This window comes from Drosophila elegans, unplaced genomic scaffold (genome assembly GCF_018152505.1).
Source record: "Drosophila elegans isolate 14027-0461.03 unplaced genomic scaffold, ASM1815250v1 contig_732, whole genome shotgun sequence".
NCBI classification, from domain to species: domain Eukaryota; kingdom Metazoa; phylum Arthropoda; class Insecta; order Diptera; family Drosophilidae; genus Drosophila; species Drosophila elegans.
The window spans coordinates 80,816-98,776 of record NW_024546088.1 but is presented as its reverse complement, the minus strand read 5'-3'; the positions used below and the strand labels follow the sequence as shown (position 1 = coordinate 98,776).

The following is a 17,961-nucleotide window of genomic DNA, read 5'->3' as shown; positions in this document are numbered from 1 at the left end:
CTTAAAGAGATCCTTGAAGCACATCAATTTCAGTCCCCTGGCCATAAATTCGATTTGCAAGTGCAGGGCAAACATCTCCCGCAGAGTACCGCCAATGACTTCCTTTCACCCCCAGTGTCTCTGCATCGATTACTGCCGGATAGTTTTTCCCCCGGAGAAATTCCGGTCGCTTCTCCCTCTCCCCTCTTCACTCCATTCGATCCCCGCCGGTTGTTCAATTTTCAGCTTGAAATGTAAAAAGTAAACTACGCAAAATTTGAAACTGATTGCGCCTGAGGCGAATGACAAACACACAGAAGGATGGATAGCAAAACATACACTCAAACTAAAAAGGTGTTTAAATGTTGTTTAATATGGCACTGGGGTGCCATGGAAATCAATAGAGTTTGAAAATAGCTTATGGTGACAATAAATCTGCGGTGAAATACAGAACATTGAACGAATTCTTAATATTTTTTTTAAATATAGTTATAATGTCAGTCTAAAATTAAAGAACTATAATATAGTGTTGTTTAAATGTAACTTTTAAGGTTGACAATATTTTTAACTAAAACCAAATTTGAGTTTTGTGTAAAGCAATTACTTAATTTTAACTCAAAGTCGATTTTTGTATTAAAGGACATTTTGTAAAACGAACAGCAAATTTCGAGTGCACTAACACCAGCCGTGTCATGTCTTGGCTGCCACTTTTGCTGAGATTCTCTGTTGCTCACTTTGCCTTTTCTGAGAAGAACACGAAATCCTTGAGACTTGAACACGCTTGCAATACTGGGAAGATGGCTAAAGGGCAGCTGCAGGGGACGAGGAGGGAGGCCAAGGTTCACGGACTTTCACTGGCCTCAGGAACTCACTCACTCACTCAGCCGTGTGCCAATGTCTGTGTGCAATACAGGGCGAATGCGTAATGCCAGACATTGCCCATTTCCTCGGTCGTCTTCTCGGCTGATAAGCCATTTATGATTATAGCAATTGATTGGTGACTCGCCCGTCCATCAGCTTGCTCTGCGATTGATGATTATAACACGAACAAATTGCGACTCGTCTTCCTCCAGTGCCAATAAAAAATAAGTAATAGGCCAGGCACTCGATGAGCTCGTGTTCGTGTATCTGCAAGATACATTCGCAACTGCTGCTGTCGTTTGGTCAGGCGGTAAATAAATTAAATTTCCGCCACACTGTCATCAGGTGGAGCCGTCCAGCTCCCCTGCCCATGAATATTTCATTGGGTCCGGCTACTCAATCCGCCCGATTCCTGGCCCCTTTGCACTTTGCTTTATTAGCTGGAAATTTATGGCGTATTTTGTATTTCCCGTGCGGCAATTGCATTGAAGCTGCTTCCTTCGTCATCTGCTGGAAATTGCTTATCAATTTATGCAATGGAGGTGATAAATTTGTGCCCCGCCTGTTTGTTTATCCGTCGGCCGGGGCTGAAAGCGTGGAGTTTATGCAACCGCAGCTGCTGCCAACTGGCGGTTGCACTGACCCAATTCCTTCAGTCGGCCCAGGACGGGACTCTTTGGCCGCTGCCATTCCGCTATTTCTGTAGCTGACCGCAAACGCATCGCTAGCCGTTTTTAGCCCGTTCCCTGTTCTGCCGCTAACATTATTGTTGCCATTCCACTCTATTTTCAGCATCCCGCCACTTGCAGACAAATAAAGACCACACGGCGAATAAAAACCCGTAAAGAACGTTTTTTTTTTTTTTCATTTTATTATGTGCCATAAAAAAACGTTAAAGGCTAGTCGTCAGAACTTGAAGCGAAATAATGACTATAAAAATTGTAAAATTTCAAATAGGCTTAAAAGGTAATTTTGACATTTAAAATTATATATCACTGTATTTAGTGCACAAAAATCAATTATGTTAACTACATAGATTATAATGATTGAGAGGAAAAAACATATACAAACATTTATTAATTTTTTTCCATCTTTCAAGAGCTTAAAAGCAAGTCCGTTTGTGCAAAATAAATATTTGATTTAAAAAAAATATTAAAACTATTTGGATTGGTTTTACCCAATACTTTAGTACTTAACTTTAATTTTTTATTTCTCCTTTATTCTGTGCATCGGAAAGTCGTTCAATCGCAGCTGATAGTTGTTGAATTGTTGAATCAGGGAAACTGGAGGGGAATCTGTGATACAGCAAGTGCTTAAGTAAATGGGGGCGAGAGGGCTCAGCTCAGACACTCAGGTGCGACAGCATACGGAAAACCTACTACACTTTAGGTACGACAGTGAGCAAGGGAAACGAAGAAAATTGCCAAGAGAAATTATTTTAATTCCATCAACATGATAACAAAAGACGGCGCCGCTGGGGGCTAAAAAGTTGACGAGGGCAGAAGAAACCCCAGAGAGTTCACGCCTAAGCATTTTCATTAGAGTGGTCGGGTCCTAAGTCGTCGACCTTTTCGTGGCGGGGGGGGTGACAAAGGGGAAGACGAAGAAAACATATTCATTTTGTGTGTGCCAGTTGGATTTTCTCGGGGGTGTAATCCTCGTGCGATTTGTAGTTTAATATGCATGGGAAAAGCATAATTTAATTTACATGATTATCCTGCGGGATCGTGACCGTGCTTCTTGGCCATATGCCTGTCACATGCTAAGCCTTGCATTGGCCGAAAGGGAAGCCGAAAAACAAGAAACACCTTCCTTGGGCACCTTCCTCCTTCTCTTTAGCCGTCTTATCTGGCCCTATCTATGCCCCACGCACATTTCTTGGCATCGGTTTCAGTCTGGGCCTTGGCTCCGACCTAATCTCCGCCTTTATCCTGGGGCCTGTTGGATTGTTGCGTGCGTGGCCAGGATTTGAGGTCAGCAATTTCATTTGTCCCTTGCCTGGCTTAGTCTAATTTGCCGTCTAATTGAAGCTGCACGCTGGCAAATGGCCCAGAAAGCAGCTCCTGGGTTGGGGCTACCTAGCATTAGCATTTGGATTTGATGGGTGCTAAGAAACAAGGGAATTTAAGTTGCTATAGATTTGTAAGGATAAATAAAAAACAAACAGCATTTGGCTTATACCTGTGTTATTTACAAATCGTATACTAGTGTATTCTTAACAAAGGACTTAGCCCACCCCAAACAAATACAAATTTAAAAATTGTTGACAAAAGTATAACAGTTTTAATTTAATTTTTATACCCTTGCAGAGGGTATTATAATTTCAGTCAGAAGTTTGCAACGCAGTGAAGGAGACGTTTCCGACCCTATAAAGTATATATATTCTTGATCAGCATCACTAGTAGAGTCGATCTAGCCATGTCCGTCTGTCCGTCCGTCTGTCCGTCTGTCCGTCCGTTTATATGCAAACTAGTCTCTCAGTTTTAAAGCTATCTGCATGAAACTTTCCCAAAAGTTGTCTTTCTATTGCAGGTAGTATATAAGTCGGAACGAGCCGGATCGGACGACTATAGCATATAGCTCCCATAGGAACAATCGGAAAAATAATTGAAAAAAAATTATAACTTTGCTGTTTTTTAATTTTTTGTTTAGTTCTTCGACATATAGCAATGGTTAAATATTTCAGAATTATGGTTTAAATTTCATCAAAATCGGACGACTATAGCATATAGCTCACATAGGAACAATCGGAAAAATAATTGAAAAAAATTATAACTTTGCTGTTTTTTAATTTTTTGTTTTGTCCTTCGACATAAAGCAATGGTTTAATATTTCACAATTATGGTTAAAATTTCATCAAAATCGGACGACTATAGCATATAGCTCCCATAGGAACAATCGGAAAAATAATTGAAAAAAAATTATAACTTTGCTGTTTTTTAATTTTTTGTTTAGTTCTTCGACATATAGCAATGGTTAAATATTTCAGAATTATGGTTAAAATTTCATCAAAATCGGACGACTATAGCATATAGCTCCCATACAAATAATAAAAATATATAAAAGAACAATCAAAAAATTAAGCTGCAAATCGTCATAGCTTCAATGTTTTTAAACATATACGCAAGTAAATCATAATTTTAATGTTTTCAAAAATATTTAATTCTTGCGATAGCTGCAAGGGTATATGAACTTCGGCTTGCCGAAGTTTGCTTTCTTTCTTGTTTTTACCAGAAATTGTTTTCAACTATAGCTCTGTTATATTTTATCGAAATCCAATTAAGTTGTTTGATATTCGCAAAGATATACTTAAAAAAAATACAATCATTCAAAAACTGAATTAAATTTAAAATGAATTTTGCATGAGTAAAGCTCAAAGTGTTCAGTAAACGAATTAATATGGTGTCGACCCAAGTTATCCATATGCATAATGCGGATTTTCCAAGCCATTTTTTTCAGTTGCCCGAGTTCAGTGAACGCTTTTTATGGCCAAATGAATTTTCGCACAGCTAATCATCCATTTTACGTATGGGTTCCATTTTAAATACGGCAGCGTGCTCGATTTTTTTATGGCGCGAACCATAACGACAGCAACAAAATGTTGGCGCTAAAATGCAAATTTGTACTAGCCACCCTACTTTCGGCCACCCCCTCCAAATCGAAACACATGCAAAAATGAATCATACGCCACGTTGTACAGTCGAACCAGCTGCTCGTAAAGAAAGGGAGATATGGATAGAGATATTTTGGTGAGGGGGTGTAGAAAAAGCTATAGGAGAAAACGTAGGGGAGATCCCTAAGCTCTTTCAACTACAATAAAAAAAGTGTTTTTATGCGTCGCATTTCGCTTTGAGTACATCCCTTTCCACTTTCTCCTCGCCCCCTCACTTAATTCGCAGTCGCAACACGAATTCGCTATAGCAACAGACATCCGGCGGGACGACGCCTAAAAGCCGGCAACACTTAGCTGCAGGAAAGGGGGCGTGGTGCGGCTGACAAACTTTAATTCATGCAACAAAACTGAGGCACTTGAATCTGTTTTAACTATCGTCCTGGCCATGCAGATTCCACATCTTCTACCCCCGTCGGCTGTGTTACCTGTAAAGTTTCTTGTGTTTTCTCCCAGGAGTGTGGGTTTATGTGTGCATGTGCTTGAGGTGTCACACCAGAGAGTTGACACAGGGGGGCGTGGCACTCGACCAGAGCAAATTAGTTTAGCTGAATGCAAAATGTGCGACAACTTTGGCTGACTGACTTAATGAGGTGCAGGTGAAGGGTTCACTTGGGCCCATACCATCCCCCAACCCAAAGCACATGCACTTATGCAGCGGGTTGAAGGGTGAGTGAACATACCCTAAGAAAATAGTCAAAGAAAACGCAACAATTCTTTTAGAGACCAGAAAAAAAAAAAAACACACACTTGTGGTGCAACTATTTAACATCTTTTTGTTTTAGATCCATCTTATCCTGCTGTCCTTATACCATTTTGGAGAATCTTAAAACGATCAAATAAGCATATTGTATAATTATAGATCTTGACTTAAATAAAGTCAGAGAACTTCCCCTTGACTGACTTTAGAAAGTAATGACCCAAAAGCAGTTTAGACTAGCTACATTCTTTAGAACATAATCAATATCGACTAGTTTATCCAAAATGTACGAAATAAATCAATTAATACACTTACAGTTTTAATATAAGAATAAGGTTTTTGGTGACTGTAAGAGTGTCCTCCCAAAGACATGGGATAAGCTATATATGTATCCACCTCTGTACTTTCCGCTTATGTGGGTGAAGGTTAACAGCCTACAAGCCAATGAGCCACCCTTTATGTTGTCAATGTATAATGTTGGGCGACCAAAGTAGCTCATGCATAAACCAGTTCGTTAAAAATTTTGTTGCCCCCGGAGGAGGAAGACTGGGGCAATGATAAACTTTTACTCTGATAACTAACGGCAGGTGCAAGTGGGCGTAAAAAGGCAAAAAGGTTGGCTGACTGACTGGCAGCCGTATACGTGATTTGCCTGTGTTATGACAAGTGAAATGGATACACAGAAACAGGTGATGGGGCTTTCCCTCTCTGACCTTCAACCGAAAGGCGATAAAAGTTGTACTCCCTCTCGAGAGTGCCAATTTCAACCTTGTTCGAGAACTAATTTAAATTTAAATGATATTTTTTTTTCAATTAGCATTTTCTGGACCTGAAGAGCAGGCCGTCGTACTTCTCTTTCGCCCAATCATTGAAACTGAAGCTGGGGCACTTATTGAAATTTATGAGCAAAGCTCTCGAAATGAAATTAAAGCGCTAATTTTGAACCTGTTGACCAACGCGAGCCAAACAAACATTCCGTCGGACAGCAGCGAACTTAACGCAATATTAGCCCTAATATACGAGAACGAGACGCCCACCAGCTTCAAGCTGGGGCCACAGATGTCCCCTCTCGAATGGTGAACGGTGAACGGTGAATGGGTGGCGGCGATGAGGTCGTCGAGAATGATGTGCAGAAAACGCTGGAAATTAAAAGCAAATAGCACGAGCTAGACAGAGCGGGTGGAGAACTGCCAGAGATACAAAGTAATTACACGGAGAAAATGGGTGCAACTAAAGTGTTCGTTATTTGTTTTTAAACCTTTACTTTAAAGGTTATTTTTGTACTGCTTAAGTACAAGTCCAAATCACGTAAACTAGGCTAATCTTGCAAGGCTATCAGGCTGCAGACTAAAACATTACTTAGATTACAAAAAAAATACAAACGTTTTATTATTTGATATATAAAAATATTTTTTAGGCAATGCGATTTTATTTTATAAAAAAAGTATGAAACTGGTGATTTTTCTTGAATTTCTCTCTCTGTAAATACTTTTGCGGAGGGTCATTCGACTAAATACTAACGAAATGGATGGGAAAGAATGAAGGAACCGCTTCAAGCAGCCAAAGCTTGTTTGAACTGGTGCTGCGCGAGGGTGGGAAAGAGGAGGAAAGTGAGGAAAAGAGATAGAGGTGTATGCCATGTGACACACAAACACAAAACACACTGTAAACGAGCTGTAGAAGTGCAAAAAAGCTGGGACTTTAGAAGTCATTAATAACTGTGAAACGGTTAATCAAGAGTCGCTCAAAGTGGAGCACAGCCATGGGCGTGGGTGGGTGAAAGGGCAGAGGGGCTGCACGGAGTGCCCCACTGACCAGGACAACAGTTCGAAGGACTCGCATGCGACTGAATGGAAAACCCTTGTCCGAGTTAACTACATTTTGCTGCAATGAAAAGCCATTTCGCCATTAAAATCTAAATTGTGAGTTAAACGTGACCCGCTGTCAGCACTTCAAAAAAAAGGCTGTGTTTTCAGAACAGATTTTTTTTTAGACAAGAAAGGCAAGCCGAAGTTTGTATACCTCTGCAGCTATTGCAAAAATTACTAAACTAAAATTAGAACCAAAAAAAAATTTAAAAACAGCAAAGTTTTATTTTATTTCATTTATTTTTTGGATTGTTCCTGTTTGTTTTTTGGTTTTATGCTAGAGTGCGAAACAACCTTAATAAATAAAGTCGTAAGAAAACACTTAAATCTCAACATCATATTAAAAAACACTATTGAAAATAAATTATCGAACAGATAATAACAGTCCAGAAATACTTTTTTCAAATAACTGGGTATAAAATATAATAATGATCTACTGTGTGTTCTTTTTCAACGCCCACCCCATTTTCCTCGGGAAAAACCTTTGTTTCTAAGCTGTTAAGTGGAAAATAAAAATGGCAGCTGCGTCTGCTCGTTGGCTCGCCGTTTTCCCATTCGGTTGGCTGCTCACATGCAAATCATAAACAATAATGGATCTAATAACGCGAAGTCACGTGGGTGTGTGGAGTGACAAGGACGGAAGTTGGGGGGACAGAGAGCGCACTACTCCCCTTGATAATGACCCTGTCAATGGGTTGAAAGCACTCAGTCACAGAGGGGTTAACTGGACATTTTGCTCATTTCCCTGCAGCTTTGTTCCTGTCTTTTTTTTTTTTTCCCCCCATTTTATCTTTGTTGTCTATCTGCAGGCCTCACCTTCTGTCCCCCTTTTTTCGCGCTCTTCCGTCTCTTTCCAGCGTCTGCGTTTTCTGCGTCATATTTAACTCGTTTTATCTGGCGTCGCGTTCAAGTGTACGCTCATTATGAATATTATCGCGTGGCAGCAGGCAGAGCCCGCTTTGGCGCCCCCGATTTCCCAGCATATTTTCTTTTCATTTTCCACTCTGCGTGGTTTTAAACTGTTTATTGAGTGTCAGCGATAAGAGTTCGCATATTTCATGGCGGCAAATGCTAGACAGAAGTCCGAATGTGGATTATCTCCTAATTAAACCAAAGGCATTTTCAGCTGCAGTTTTTGCGAATGCATTTCACGAGGTTTCGGAATGCCGCACAAAGAAATCGTGGTTCATTACCAGCCCACCCGGCAAAAGGGAGAATCGGGATCCCCCGTCGACACATTCCAAATGCGCGAATAAACAATTTGGAAAGCTGACATAATGCCCGCATTAACCGACAAAACCGACAGCGAAAATGGCAAATATTTGCGGCGAAAAGTACTCGTACATGTGGCAAACGGGGAGCCGAAATCGGGAAACAGAAAGCATCAGTAGAGAAGCATACCAAAATAAGCTGAAGATGGAAAAAAATGAGCACGAAATGCTGTTCTATATTTGGCATGGGCGGGGGCGGTGGCGGTGGCGCTGAAGTGGGCGTGCCACCGACAAACACTGAGTTTGTGCGCTGAATGGAAATATTGCACAATTTTATCTTTATTGCTCGCAATGTTGAATCAGTTGGGATAGTCCCTTGAACAAAGAGATGAATTCTATGGAACCAGATTTGTGCACCGAACGAATAGTATCAGTCTGAATTTATGTAGTTCAGCATGCTCCGTTGTTGCTTCAGCAAAATGTTTTTCAAAATAGTTTTGTTCTTTGCAACATATGCCAAAAACAACCCTTTACGTAGACCAGTCACTCTAAAGCGGTAAACTTTTTCAATTTATACCATACCCCTATTTTTAAACTTTTTCTAAAACTGTTTGAACAAGTTTAAATAAAAAGTTCAAATCGAATCATGAAAACTAAAGGATTAAAAATGTTTAAAAAAGTGTGTTTATTTAATTACAAATTCAAAACAGTTGTTTCATATTGTTTCCTGTGTGTTTTGGGTTATCACTTCACACCCAAATGTGAGGGAGATTCATGCCTATATCGATTGGTCATTTTGATTGATTGATTGCCGCATATTTTTTGGTCAGCCGTTGGATCATTAGCCTTTTGTCTCGCCCAGTGACAAATTTGTTCAATTTCCCGCCCATTTATTGTACCGCGCCCTACCTTCCGCAGCTCCGGCAATAAAATATCGCTCGTCAAGATGCTGGCGTTGTCTCTTGGCAATGACCCAGACCTCAGATTGGTTGTCTGCCACTTGAGAAATTCCCCAGCCATCCAATTTTTTTGGCATTGCGTGAAAATTGCCGGGAAATTGCGAGCTCATCGATAAACTCGAGTGGCTAATATGAGTTATCGGAGCCGCTCGAAAAAGTCTCTCAAGTGCTGCGTCCGGCGTCAAGTGTTCGCTTGTAAAGGAGCGCGAATTTGGGGGGCTGAGATGCCCGATCAATAACGTAATTCAATTTCAATTGTACGTGAGCAAAAACAAAATGCATTTAAATTTCTGGGCAAATTGAATTAAGTTCGAGCTTCGCGCTGGCAGTGCGACCTTTCCTCGAATTAAATCATAAATTATTTCCGTCAAATGCAAAACAAATGAATGAGGTCGAAGGGGAGGACAGAAACGTGCACAATTTTAAGCTGAACTGTTTTAAGCTCTTTTCATTTTGGTCCGCTAAATGAATTTTCCGTGAAAGCCCGAAATGAAATTAAGCCTGCGTGTCCAGTGTACAATGACCCTCGTTTTTCAACATGCCAAACATGTCGAATATTATAAAGTTTGCTGTGCTTCAAATTGTAAAATATGTAAATTGTAGTACTTGAAAATGGTACTTTCCTTAGTCGAGCTTAAATTTAAAACTTACAAAAAAGAAAGCCTTTGAGAAATACATTTTAAATTATCTTTTATTTATTATTTAATTAAAAACAGCTTCTATAGCAAGATTTGGTTGTTATCACCCATGAAAAGAAGAATAATCTTCGCCAAGCTTAAATCAAAATGCAGATACTATATAAAATTTTAAGCTCATATCTTTAAACTTTGTTAAACATATATGATTTAAAATTATTTTGGTATAATGTAAGGCTAGCTTTGACGTTTCCAAAAGTGTATCATCTTGATAAAGAACTTGGAGTCTATTCGTAAATATTTTCTATTAAATTAACTGATAAGTTAAAAGAGTAAAAGCAAATATTTTACAACAGGGTAATCTTTAGTCTAAACTGAGTTCTGACTGGTTCTGTATCGCTTTTTTTCCGGGCTCTTTATAAACAGCATTTTTTCCGTCAGCCAATGCAATTAGCAAACAATGCAGGAATGAAAATTCGAGCTTAACGCGTAATATCCATTACAGACATAATGTGAAAAGTAGAGCTAAAAGGGGAAGGAGAGTGAAGAAGTTAACCCTTTTGCCCATGCGAGAAGCCACAGGAAGGAGAAGAAGGAGAGGTTGAAAAGGAAGGATATTCGGCTCCTGGGGCTGCTGGCTTGCTCATGCATATGAGCATATGTCGGAAATTGTAACGATTACATGCCGGACACACACACAGGAAATGGCGTAGCCGCCCACATCCCACCGCCCACCATACCGCCCTCCTTACCGCCCACCTTACCGCCACCCGACCGCCGATGATCACCATTGATTGTTTACATTTCGGGTTGCGTGAAAGTGTAGCATACATAACCGAGCAAATTTGTTTTTCCTTTCACATATTTTCATAATAATTACCTGATTAAAATGGCCCTTTTAATGTCCCGCGGACAATGATTTAATGCATTTTTAATTAAAATAAGTACGTCAAGTGCTCCCGAGTATCAATCGTCGGTTGACTACTGTAATTGAACCCGAAATAAGTCATTAAAAGTTTGTTGCCATGACTTTTGCAGCTGCACTTGGCGCTGGGCAAATCCGGCGAAAATGTTGAGAAAGACGTTGACGTTGGCGCAGCTCATTATAAATTTGTTGATGCTGCATATCTTGGGCTGCGGAATGGCAGGATGAAGGGATAGTTGGATAGCAGGATAGCAGGATGGCAGGATGGCAGGATGTGCTGCGCTCGCTTCCTTTCAGCCATCGAAGCAGAAGCTCAGAAGCTCCATTCGCTTTGGCTTGTGCATATCAGCAGCTTTTTATGCTTACCGCAGCTAGGAAACGGGGGGGCGGGGCATTTTTCGCCCACTTTCCTTCAGCCAGCTGCTGCCTCAACACATTTCATTTTCATCTTTGCTCCGGCAGCCGCAGGGAACTTGTCTAAAAATCACGCATAATTTATTTACCATAAACAAGATGAGGAACAAGAAAAGCCGACGATGGCCGCCTGTCAACTGGAATGGCAAAGGAGCGGGGGGCACATTCGGGGTGAGACTGCAATAAGGGCAGGCAGAGACGGTAAGGTATGGCATAGCATTTTGGAAGCCAGCCCAGATTGCAATAAAAACATCAAAAATGCAACAATGCAGGACGGGGAAAATGGAAAATGGGAAATGGAAAAGGGGGAACAGAAAAGCAAGGACAAGCAATCAGCTGAAAAAAAGCAAAGCAAAATAAACAAACTAAACTCGATTGAAGCTGCAGTGCAATAAAAATCGCTTTATCTTCATTAAGTCGAGCAAGATATCATTGCAAACAAGAAAGAAAGCAAACTTCGGCAAGCCGAAGTTCATATACCCTTGCAGCTATTGCAAGAATTAAACATTTTTGAAAACATTAAAATTATGATTTACTTTCGTATATGTTTAAAAACATTGAAGCTATGATGATTTGCAGCTCAATTATTTGATAGTTATTTTATATATTTTTATTATTTTTAAGGGAGCTATATGATATAGACGACCGATTTTGATAAAATTTAAACCATAATTCTGAAATATTTAACCATTGCTATATGTCGAAGAACTAAACATAAAATTAAAAAACAGAAAAGTTATAATTTTTTTCATTTATTTTTCCGATTGTTCCTATGAGAGCTATATGATATAGTCGTCCGACTTTGATGAAATTTAAACCGTAAATCGGAAATATTTAACCATTACTAAATGTCGAAGAACAAAACAAAAAAATAAAAAACAGAAAAGTTATAATTTTTTTTCATTTATTTTTCCGATTGTTCCTATGGGAGCTATATGCTATAGTCGTCCGATTTTGATGAAATTTAAACCGTAAATCGGAAATATTTAACCATTACTAAATGTCGAAGAACTAAACAAAAAATTGAAAAACAGCAAAGTTATAATTTTTTTCATTTATTTTTCCGATTGTTCCTATGGGAGCTTTATGCTATAGTCGTCCGATTTTGATGAAATTTAAACCGTAAATCGGAAATATTTAACCATTACTAAATGTCGAAGAACTAAACAAAAAATTAAAAAACAGCAAAGTTATAATTTTTTTCATTTATTTTTCCGATTGTTCCTATGGGAGCTATATGCTATAGTCGTCCGATCCGGCTCGTTCCGACTTATATACTACCTGCAATAGAAAGACAACTTTTGGGAAAGTTTTATGCAGATAGCTTTAAAACTGAGAGACTAGTTTGCATATAAACGGACGGACAGACGGACAGACGGACAGACGGACAGACGGACGGACAGACGGACATGGCTAGATCGACTCGCCTAGTGATGCTGATCAAGAATATATATACTTTATAGGGTCGGAGATGTCTCCTTCACTGCGTTGCAAACTTCTGACTGAAATTATAATACCCTCTGCAAGGGTATAAAAATAACACACACTTTTGCACAGAAGACAAACAAACGAAAGAGAGAGAGAGAGAGAGCAGTAGCTACCGCATTGAATAATAAATGCAACGAAAATAAAAATAACAGCTCTGTGGAGGAAAGGCAGAGAAAGGCGGAGAAAGGCGGAGGGGGACGACGGCGAGATGGAGGAGAAAGGGGGCGTGGGCGTATAAAGTACATGACGCAGGGATAAATGGTGGAATCATGTACACGTACACCCACACACAAACACACGGACGTCAAGGATAAAGGTAGCAGGATGGCAGGTGAAGGGATGAAAGTGGATACCACATGCATTGTTGCCACTGTCTGGGTGTGTATCTGTGTGCTTCTTCAACTTCATGTCCTCCAAGGACTCTCCACCTCCACCTCACTTCCACTCTTCCCCCTCCTCTTTTGGCTCAAGCACAAACGAACCGAAGCGTTGCGAAATTATTGCAGCGAGCTGCGAAGCGAAAAGCCAGTTCTTAAATGGAATCCACTGGTCACAGCGGCAACTTTCTGGCCAAATTACATTTGGGCTTAATGATCAGGTGGACAGAAATGAAAACCACTCGACGTTTTCCCCAAAAGGTCAAACGACCATTATTGTAATTTGTAATCTAAGTACTCATCGTCAACGATTACAAGCAAATCGAGCTATGCAATAGAATGCTATCTTGACTAGTACAAATATTTGTCTTACACTTGTAAAAAAAATTCAGAAAAATTAAGGAAACAAGCACTTGCCGATCCATAACCTAAACTATTGAAATTTATTTACTGGTCATTTACCTCTTTTAAGTTTAATAAAATAGCTATGGCTACCTTCTGTATTTATCTCGAAAAGTGACCGATTTGAGATTTTTAAAATATTTATTTATCTAAAATAATATTATTTATTTTTGCCTGGCTGTTAATATTATATTTTGATAGCAGAAGTGTTTTCGTATATACAAGTATACGTTTATGTATTAATTTGTCTCTGAAATAAATTTTTTCAGTTTTAAATTGAAACACAAAAGAGTGCTTCTATTTAAAGATTTATTTTCGAATCTTTCTTTCTACATTTTAAAAATCAGTATTTTTTTCATTACATTTTTTAGAACATCCATTATTTTCTGCATAATTATATATTATTCAGCTTTCAACAGAGAGTAGGAAAATCGAAACCGATTTCAGTTGGCCTTCTTGCCTGGCAGCCTTTTAATATTCCTTGCAGCCACTCGCAGGTTTCCGCTTGATGACGTCGACGATGATACGGATTGCTGATGGGAAATGGATTGGGTATGAGGTGTGGGGATTCCGGGGTGGCGTGGTTCCACCGACCACATTATTGTTCTATGCAAATACTATGGACCGGTGGCTGCCCGGGGGTAAATTGTGAAGTGGTTACAATGCATTTTTATGTGCAAGAGCGCGCGCTAAAAATTTATTGAAAACGAGCAGGAATATTTGCATGAATGAAGATGAACAGAAAGGCGATGCCCCAGATGCTGCAGGTGTGCAGCCAATGAAAAATTTTCCCCATATCCCTTTTAAATTTTACATATTTTCATTGCCTTTTTGAGAGTCGCAGTATTGATTTATGGAAATCTCTGAATTCTTGCAGGCCAAGCGGATACAGAGCAATGAGCTGGCCGCCATCAAGGTCATCAAGCTGGAACCCTCCGACGACATACAGATCATCCAGCAGGAGATCATCATGATGAGGGACTGCCGCCACCCGAACATCATCGCCTACTACGGATCGTACCTGCGCAGGGATAAGCTCTGGATCTGCATGGAGTTCTGTGGCGGTGGCAGTCTGCAGGACATCTACCAGGTCACTGGACCCCTCACCGAGGTCCAGATCGCCTACATGTGCCGGGAGACGCTCAAAGGACTCGAGTACCTGCACTCCATGGGAAAAATGCACCGCGACATCAAGGGTGCGAATATCCTGTTGACGGAGTACGGTGACGTTAAACTGGCGGACTTTGGGGTTTCGGCGCAAATAACGGCCACAATTAACAAGCGCAAGAGCTTCATAGGTAAGTGATTGAAAAGGCCTTTTAAAACTAACTATACTGAATTAAACTTATGAAGATTAAAAGGACTTCCCAGTCAGTAGTACCTATTCTTTCAATATGTTTTAACTCTTGAATTTCCAAGAAAACATTCTTACCGTGGACTTATCTAGATTGAAGAGATCGATTTCCCAGTCAAGTAGACGATGGGAAATGCTTGTTCAGCACACTTTTTTTTGCAGCAGTGACAGCTGCGAAATCGTTTGCCATCAAAGGCACTCGCCGGCGAAGTCAGAGTTCGAGTTCGAGTGGAAACCTTGGAAATATGAACGGTGGGCGGAGAAAGGTGCTCGCTCTGCTGCCACAGAAAGTGCTTATCATTATGAGATTCGGTATTGTGCGCACAGCGAGGCATCAGAGCAGAAAAATGCGAGGAGAGCGTCCTGACAGCAGCAACAATTGCGTTTAACGCTTCTAAACGCTCCTCATCCAAAGAACAGCTGTCAGAAATGACAAAGCACAAATAACACAAAGTAACAAAGTAACAGAAAGGAAATATAAAAACTAAACAGAGAGTGGAATATCAAGTATACGTCCGAGTGGTTACATCTCGAAGCACTTGGAAATGGTCAAAAGCCTGAATGGAGCCTCCAATTGAATGCAATTCAATTAGGAGTAGCATTATAATGGCTTCTGCAAGGAATTCTCAAATATAATCAAAAAGCGATGGCGGTTCCAAAGGGAACAATTCAATTTGCAGAATATTTCAAATGCAGGCGAAGTACCAAAAATACAAGGAGCCTGGCAAACTGGACAAGTAGGCGACCAGCAGGTGGCCAGTCTGGCTTTGTTTGCAATCGTTTGGGGGAATGGGAGGGATCCTCCTCCCCTCTTTGCTGTCGTCCCAAACTGAAGCACAAAAGCAAATAATTTTTGAAAAATGTCCCAATTGGAGAGTCGTCGACTCAGTTTTGGTGGCTACTTCTTTTGTGGGCTGTTCAGCTTCCCCAGGCGTCTTTAACCTTTCCCTCTTTCCACTTCAGATGCTTATTTTTGTCACTAATAGATTTCTACTTCTCCTACTTCTTTCGAAGCTTTTCTGCTGCAGTGAACAGCGTTAAGCTGCTTTCCCAATCTCAGTAAAGGTAATTTCCCAGCAAGCTAAAAGGGAAAAGGAACACTCGAAAAATATAACAACGTCTTTGGTAAAAGCCATAAGTTTCAGCAATAAAATGTTAATGGCAAATTCAGTAGTTTTCCAGAAGAACTTAAATGGTTATTTTTAAATTTTTTTATAGCCCTGCCGGGGGTGTTGTAGTTTTACTTAAAGGTTGGCAAAATAGACATTTCCTATAAAATGTTTAAATAATTGTGCAGCATCCCCGACTTAGCCTTGCTTTTACGCAATCTCGTCTTTTAGTTTGGAGCAATTTTGATAAAATAACGAACAAAGCGGAACGAGCAGGATTGGAATTTAATTGCATCAAATATATATAACTTCCTTGCAAGCACAAACATTTTAATTTTTATAAAATCGAATAATAACTTTTTGTTTAAGCTGCCGAGTTGGCTTTTTTTTATTGATTTTCCCCACGCTGGGCTATTTAAATGCTTGCCTAGGGCTTAAAGCTGACGATGCCGAGTCAACGTGTCGTATACGCAATTTGAATGTAAATAGCAACTTATCAGTCACACGCCATGTGCGGCAGGAAAATAGGGGTTTGCAAGGGGGTGTAGTTTGTCATGACAACTTGCAATCTTTCGACGAGCAGAAGAAGCGGCGATGATTTGCATTAGCTTCCATTTTTTCTGTCGTCATGGCACAGACTTTCAACTTCCAAGACTTTGCAAATGAGATTTTGCGGTCACGCGACCATCAGTTAAGCCCAAGAAGTTCCACCGCCCACAAGAACCACGGTCCGCTCACAATTAATTATTTCAAATGCTGGCTATGCACTTAATTAAAATTCTCACAACCCTTCATCGGGCCGTTGACACTGGCCAGCTAATTAAGTTATGACAGCTGGCTCCTCACTCTTCATGTCCTTAAAATTGCCGAGAGGAAGGCTTTGAAGCTTAGAGTTCTTTGAGTTCTGGCGCCATTAAATTCTAAGCCAAGTTAGTGTTCATGACATTTTCAGTCAATGGCGAAGAGGCACATAAAAACCGGCATCTGATTTGATTTCATTTACGCCAAATTGGATTTATCCCACTCCCGACTAAGCAGCTTCATTTTTAATGCCGTCTTTTGTCCTTTGAGTCCACCGTTAAAGCGAAAAGCAGCCATAAAGCAAGCTCGCAGCGCTAATTTGATTTCTGATTTATTTGTACGGACAAGTCCGCGCAGTTGGAAGTGTGTGTGTGTGATTAATGTGCTGCAATTTGTGCAGCGAAAAATAGTAAAAGAAAAAATATAGAAATATATATGGAAAGGGGAGAGGCAACTGTAAGTTTAACGACCTTGAGGTTGCTATAGCTTTTGTTTCCTCTTGTTCTTTGTTGCCACTTTTGGCTGCAGTTTCATGACGTTTTCGAGCTGAGCGAGCATCTTTTGTGGCATGTCAATGTGGCGGAGTGTGCAGTGCCAGCGACAGGGTGCTAAGGGGATTGACAGCATACTTTCTGGGAAGATGACAGGGTGGTCGATTGCACAGGATCTCCTCCTATCGCCCTGTGTTTGTGTGAAACTGCCAAACAATGTGACGTCCGCTTACTGTTATCACTCCGAGTGCTCTTCACTCCAGCTCCCTCCAGCGCCATTGTGTTTGTTGCCATTCCAGCCGTTGTTGCGACTGCTGTGACAAATGTGGTGACAAGTACATACACCCACACTTTTGTCCGTCTATCCTGCATGTCTGCATAGGAGCACGAGGTCAACCCCGAATCGTTTGTACCTCATGCATATGTACATAAGTCGATTGCTGAGCTTCCATCGATTGTTAGGATGACAGTAAATACTCGTCTGATCCCAGATATGTCAGCTCTTTGTGGTTGCATATTTTCAGACGAACTGAAAACACACAGATTGCTTGTTACAGCAGAAACGAAATATTTTATAAGCCCACAGATTTAATGCAATTCTCTTAGCTCTGATCATCAAGGCCATCTTAATCATTATGTGCTGCTATTTAGGGTTGGTTAAACCATCGATAGCATCGATGGTCGAACAATTTAGCAAACAAAATAAATTTTTATTTG

The 17,961-nt window shown here is 40.3% G+C and overlaps 1 protein-coding gene across 10 annotated transcripts in view; it reads left to right on the top strand.

Annotated features, from left to right (window-relative positions):
* LOC108137052 (mitogen-activated protein kinase kinase kinase kinase 5) overlaps positions 1 to 17,961 on the top strand; it is a 56,528-nt gene that overhangs the window by 22,077 nt on the left and 16,490 nt on the right. For all 10 annotated transcript variants that reach the window (XM_017258545.2, XM_017258542.2, XM_017258544.2 and 7 more), the window contains exon 3: positions 14,367 to 14,787. In XM_017258545.2, the coding sequence (XP_017114034.1) occupies positions 14,367 to 14,787 (421 nt within the window). The remainder of the gene's footprint in view (positions 1 to 14,366; positions 14,788 to 17,961) is intronic.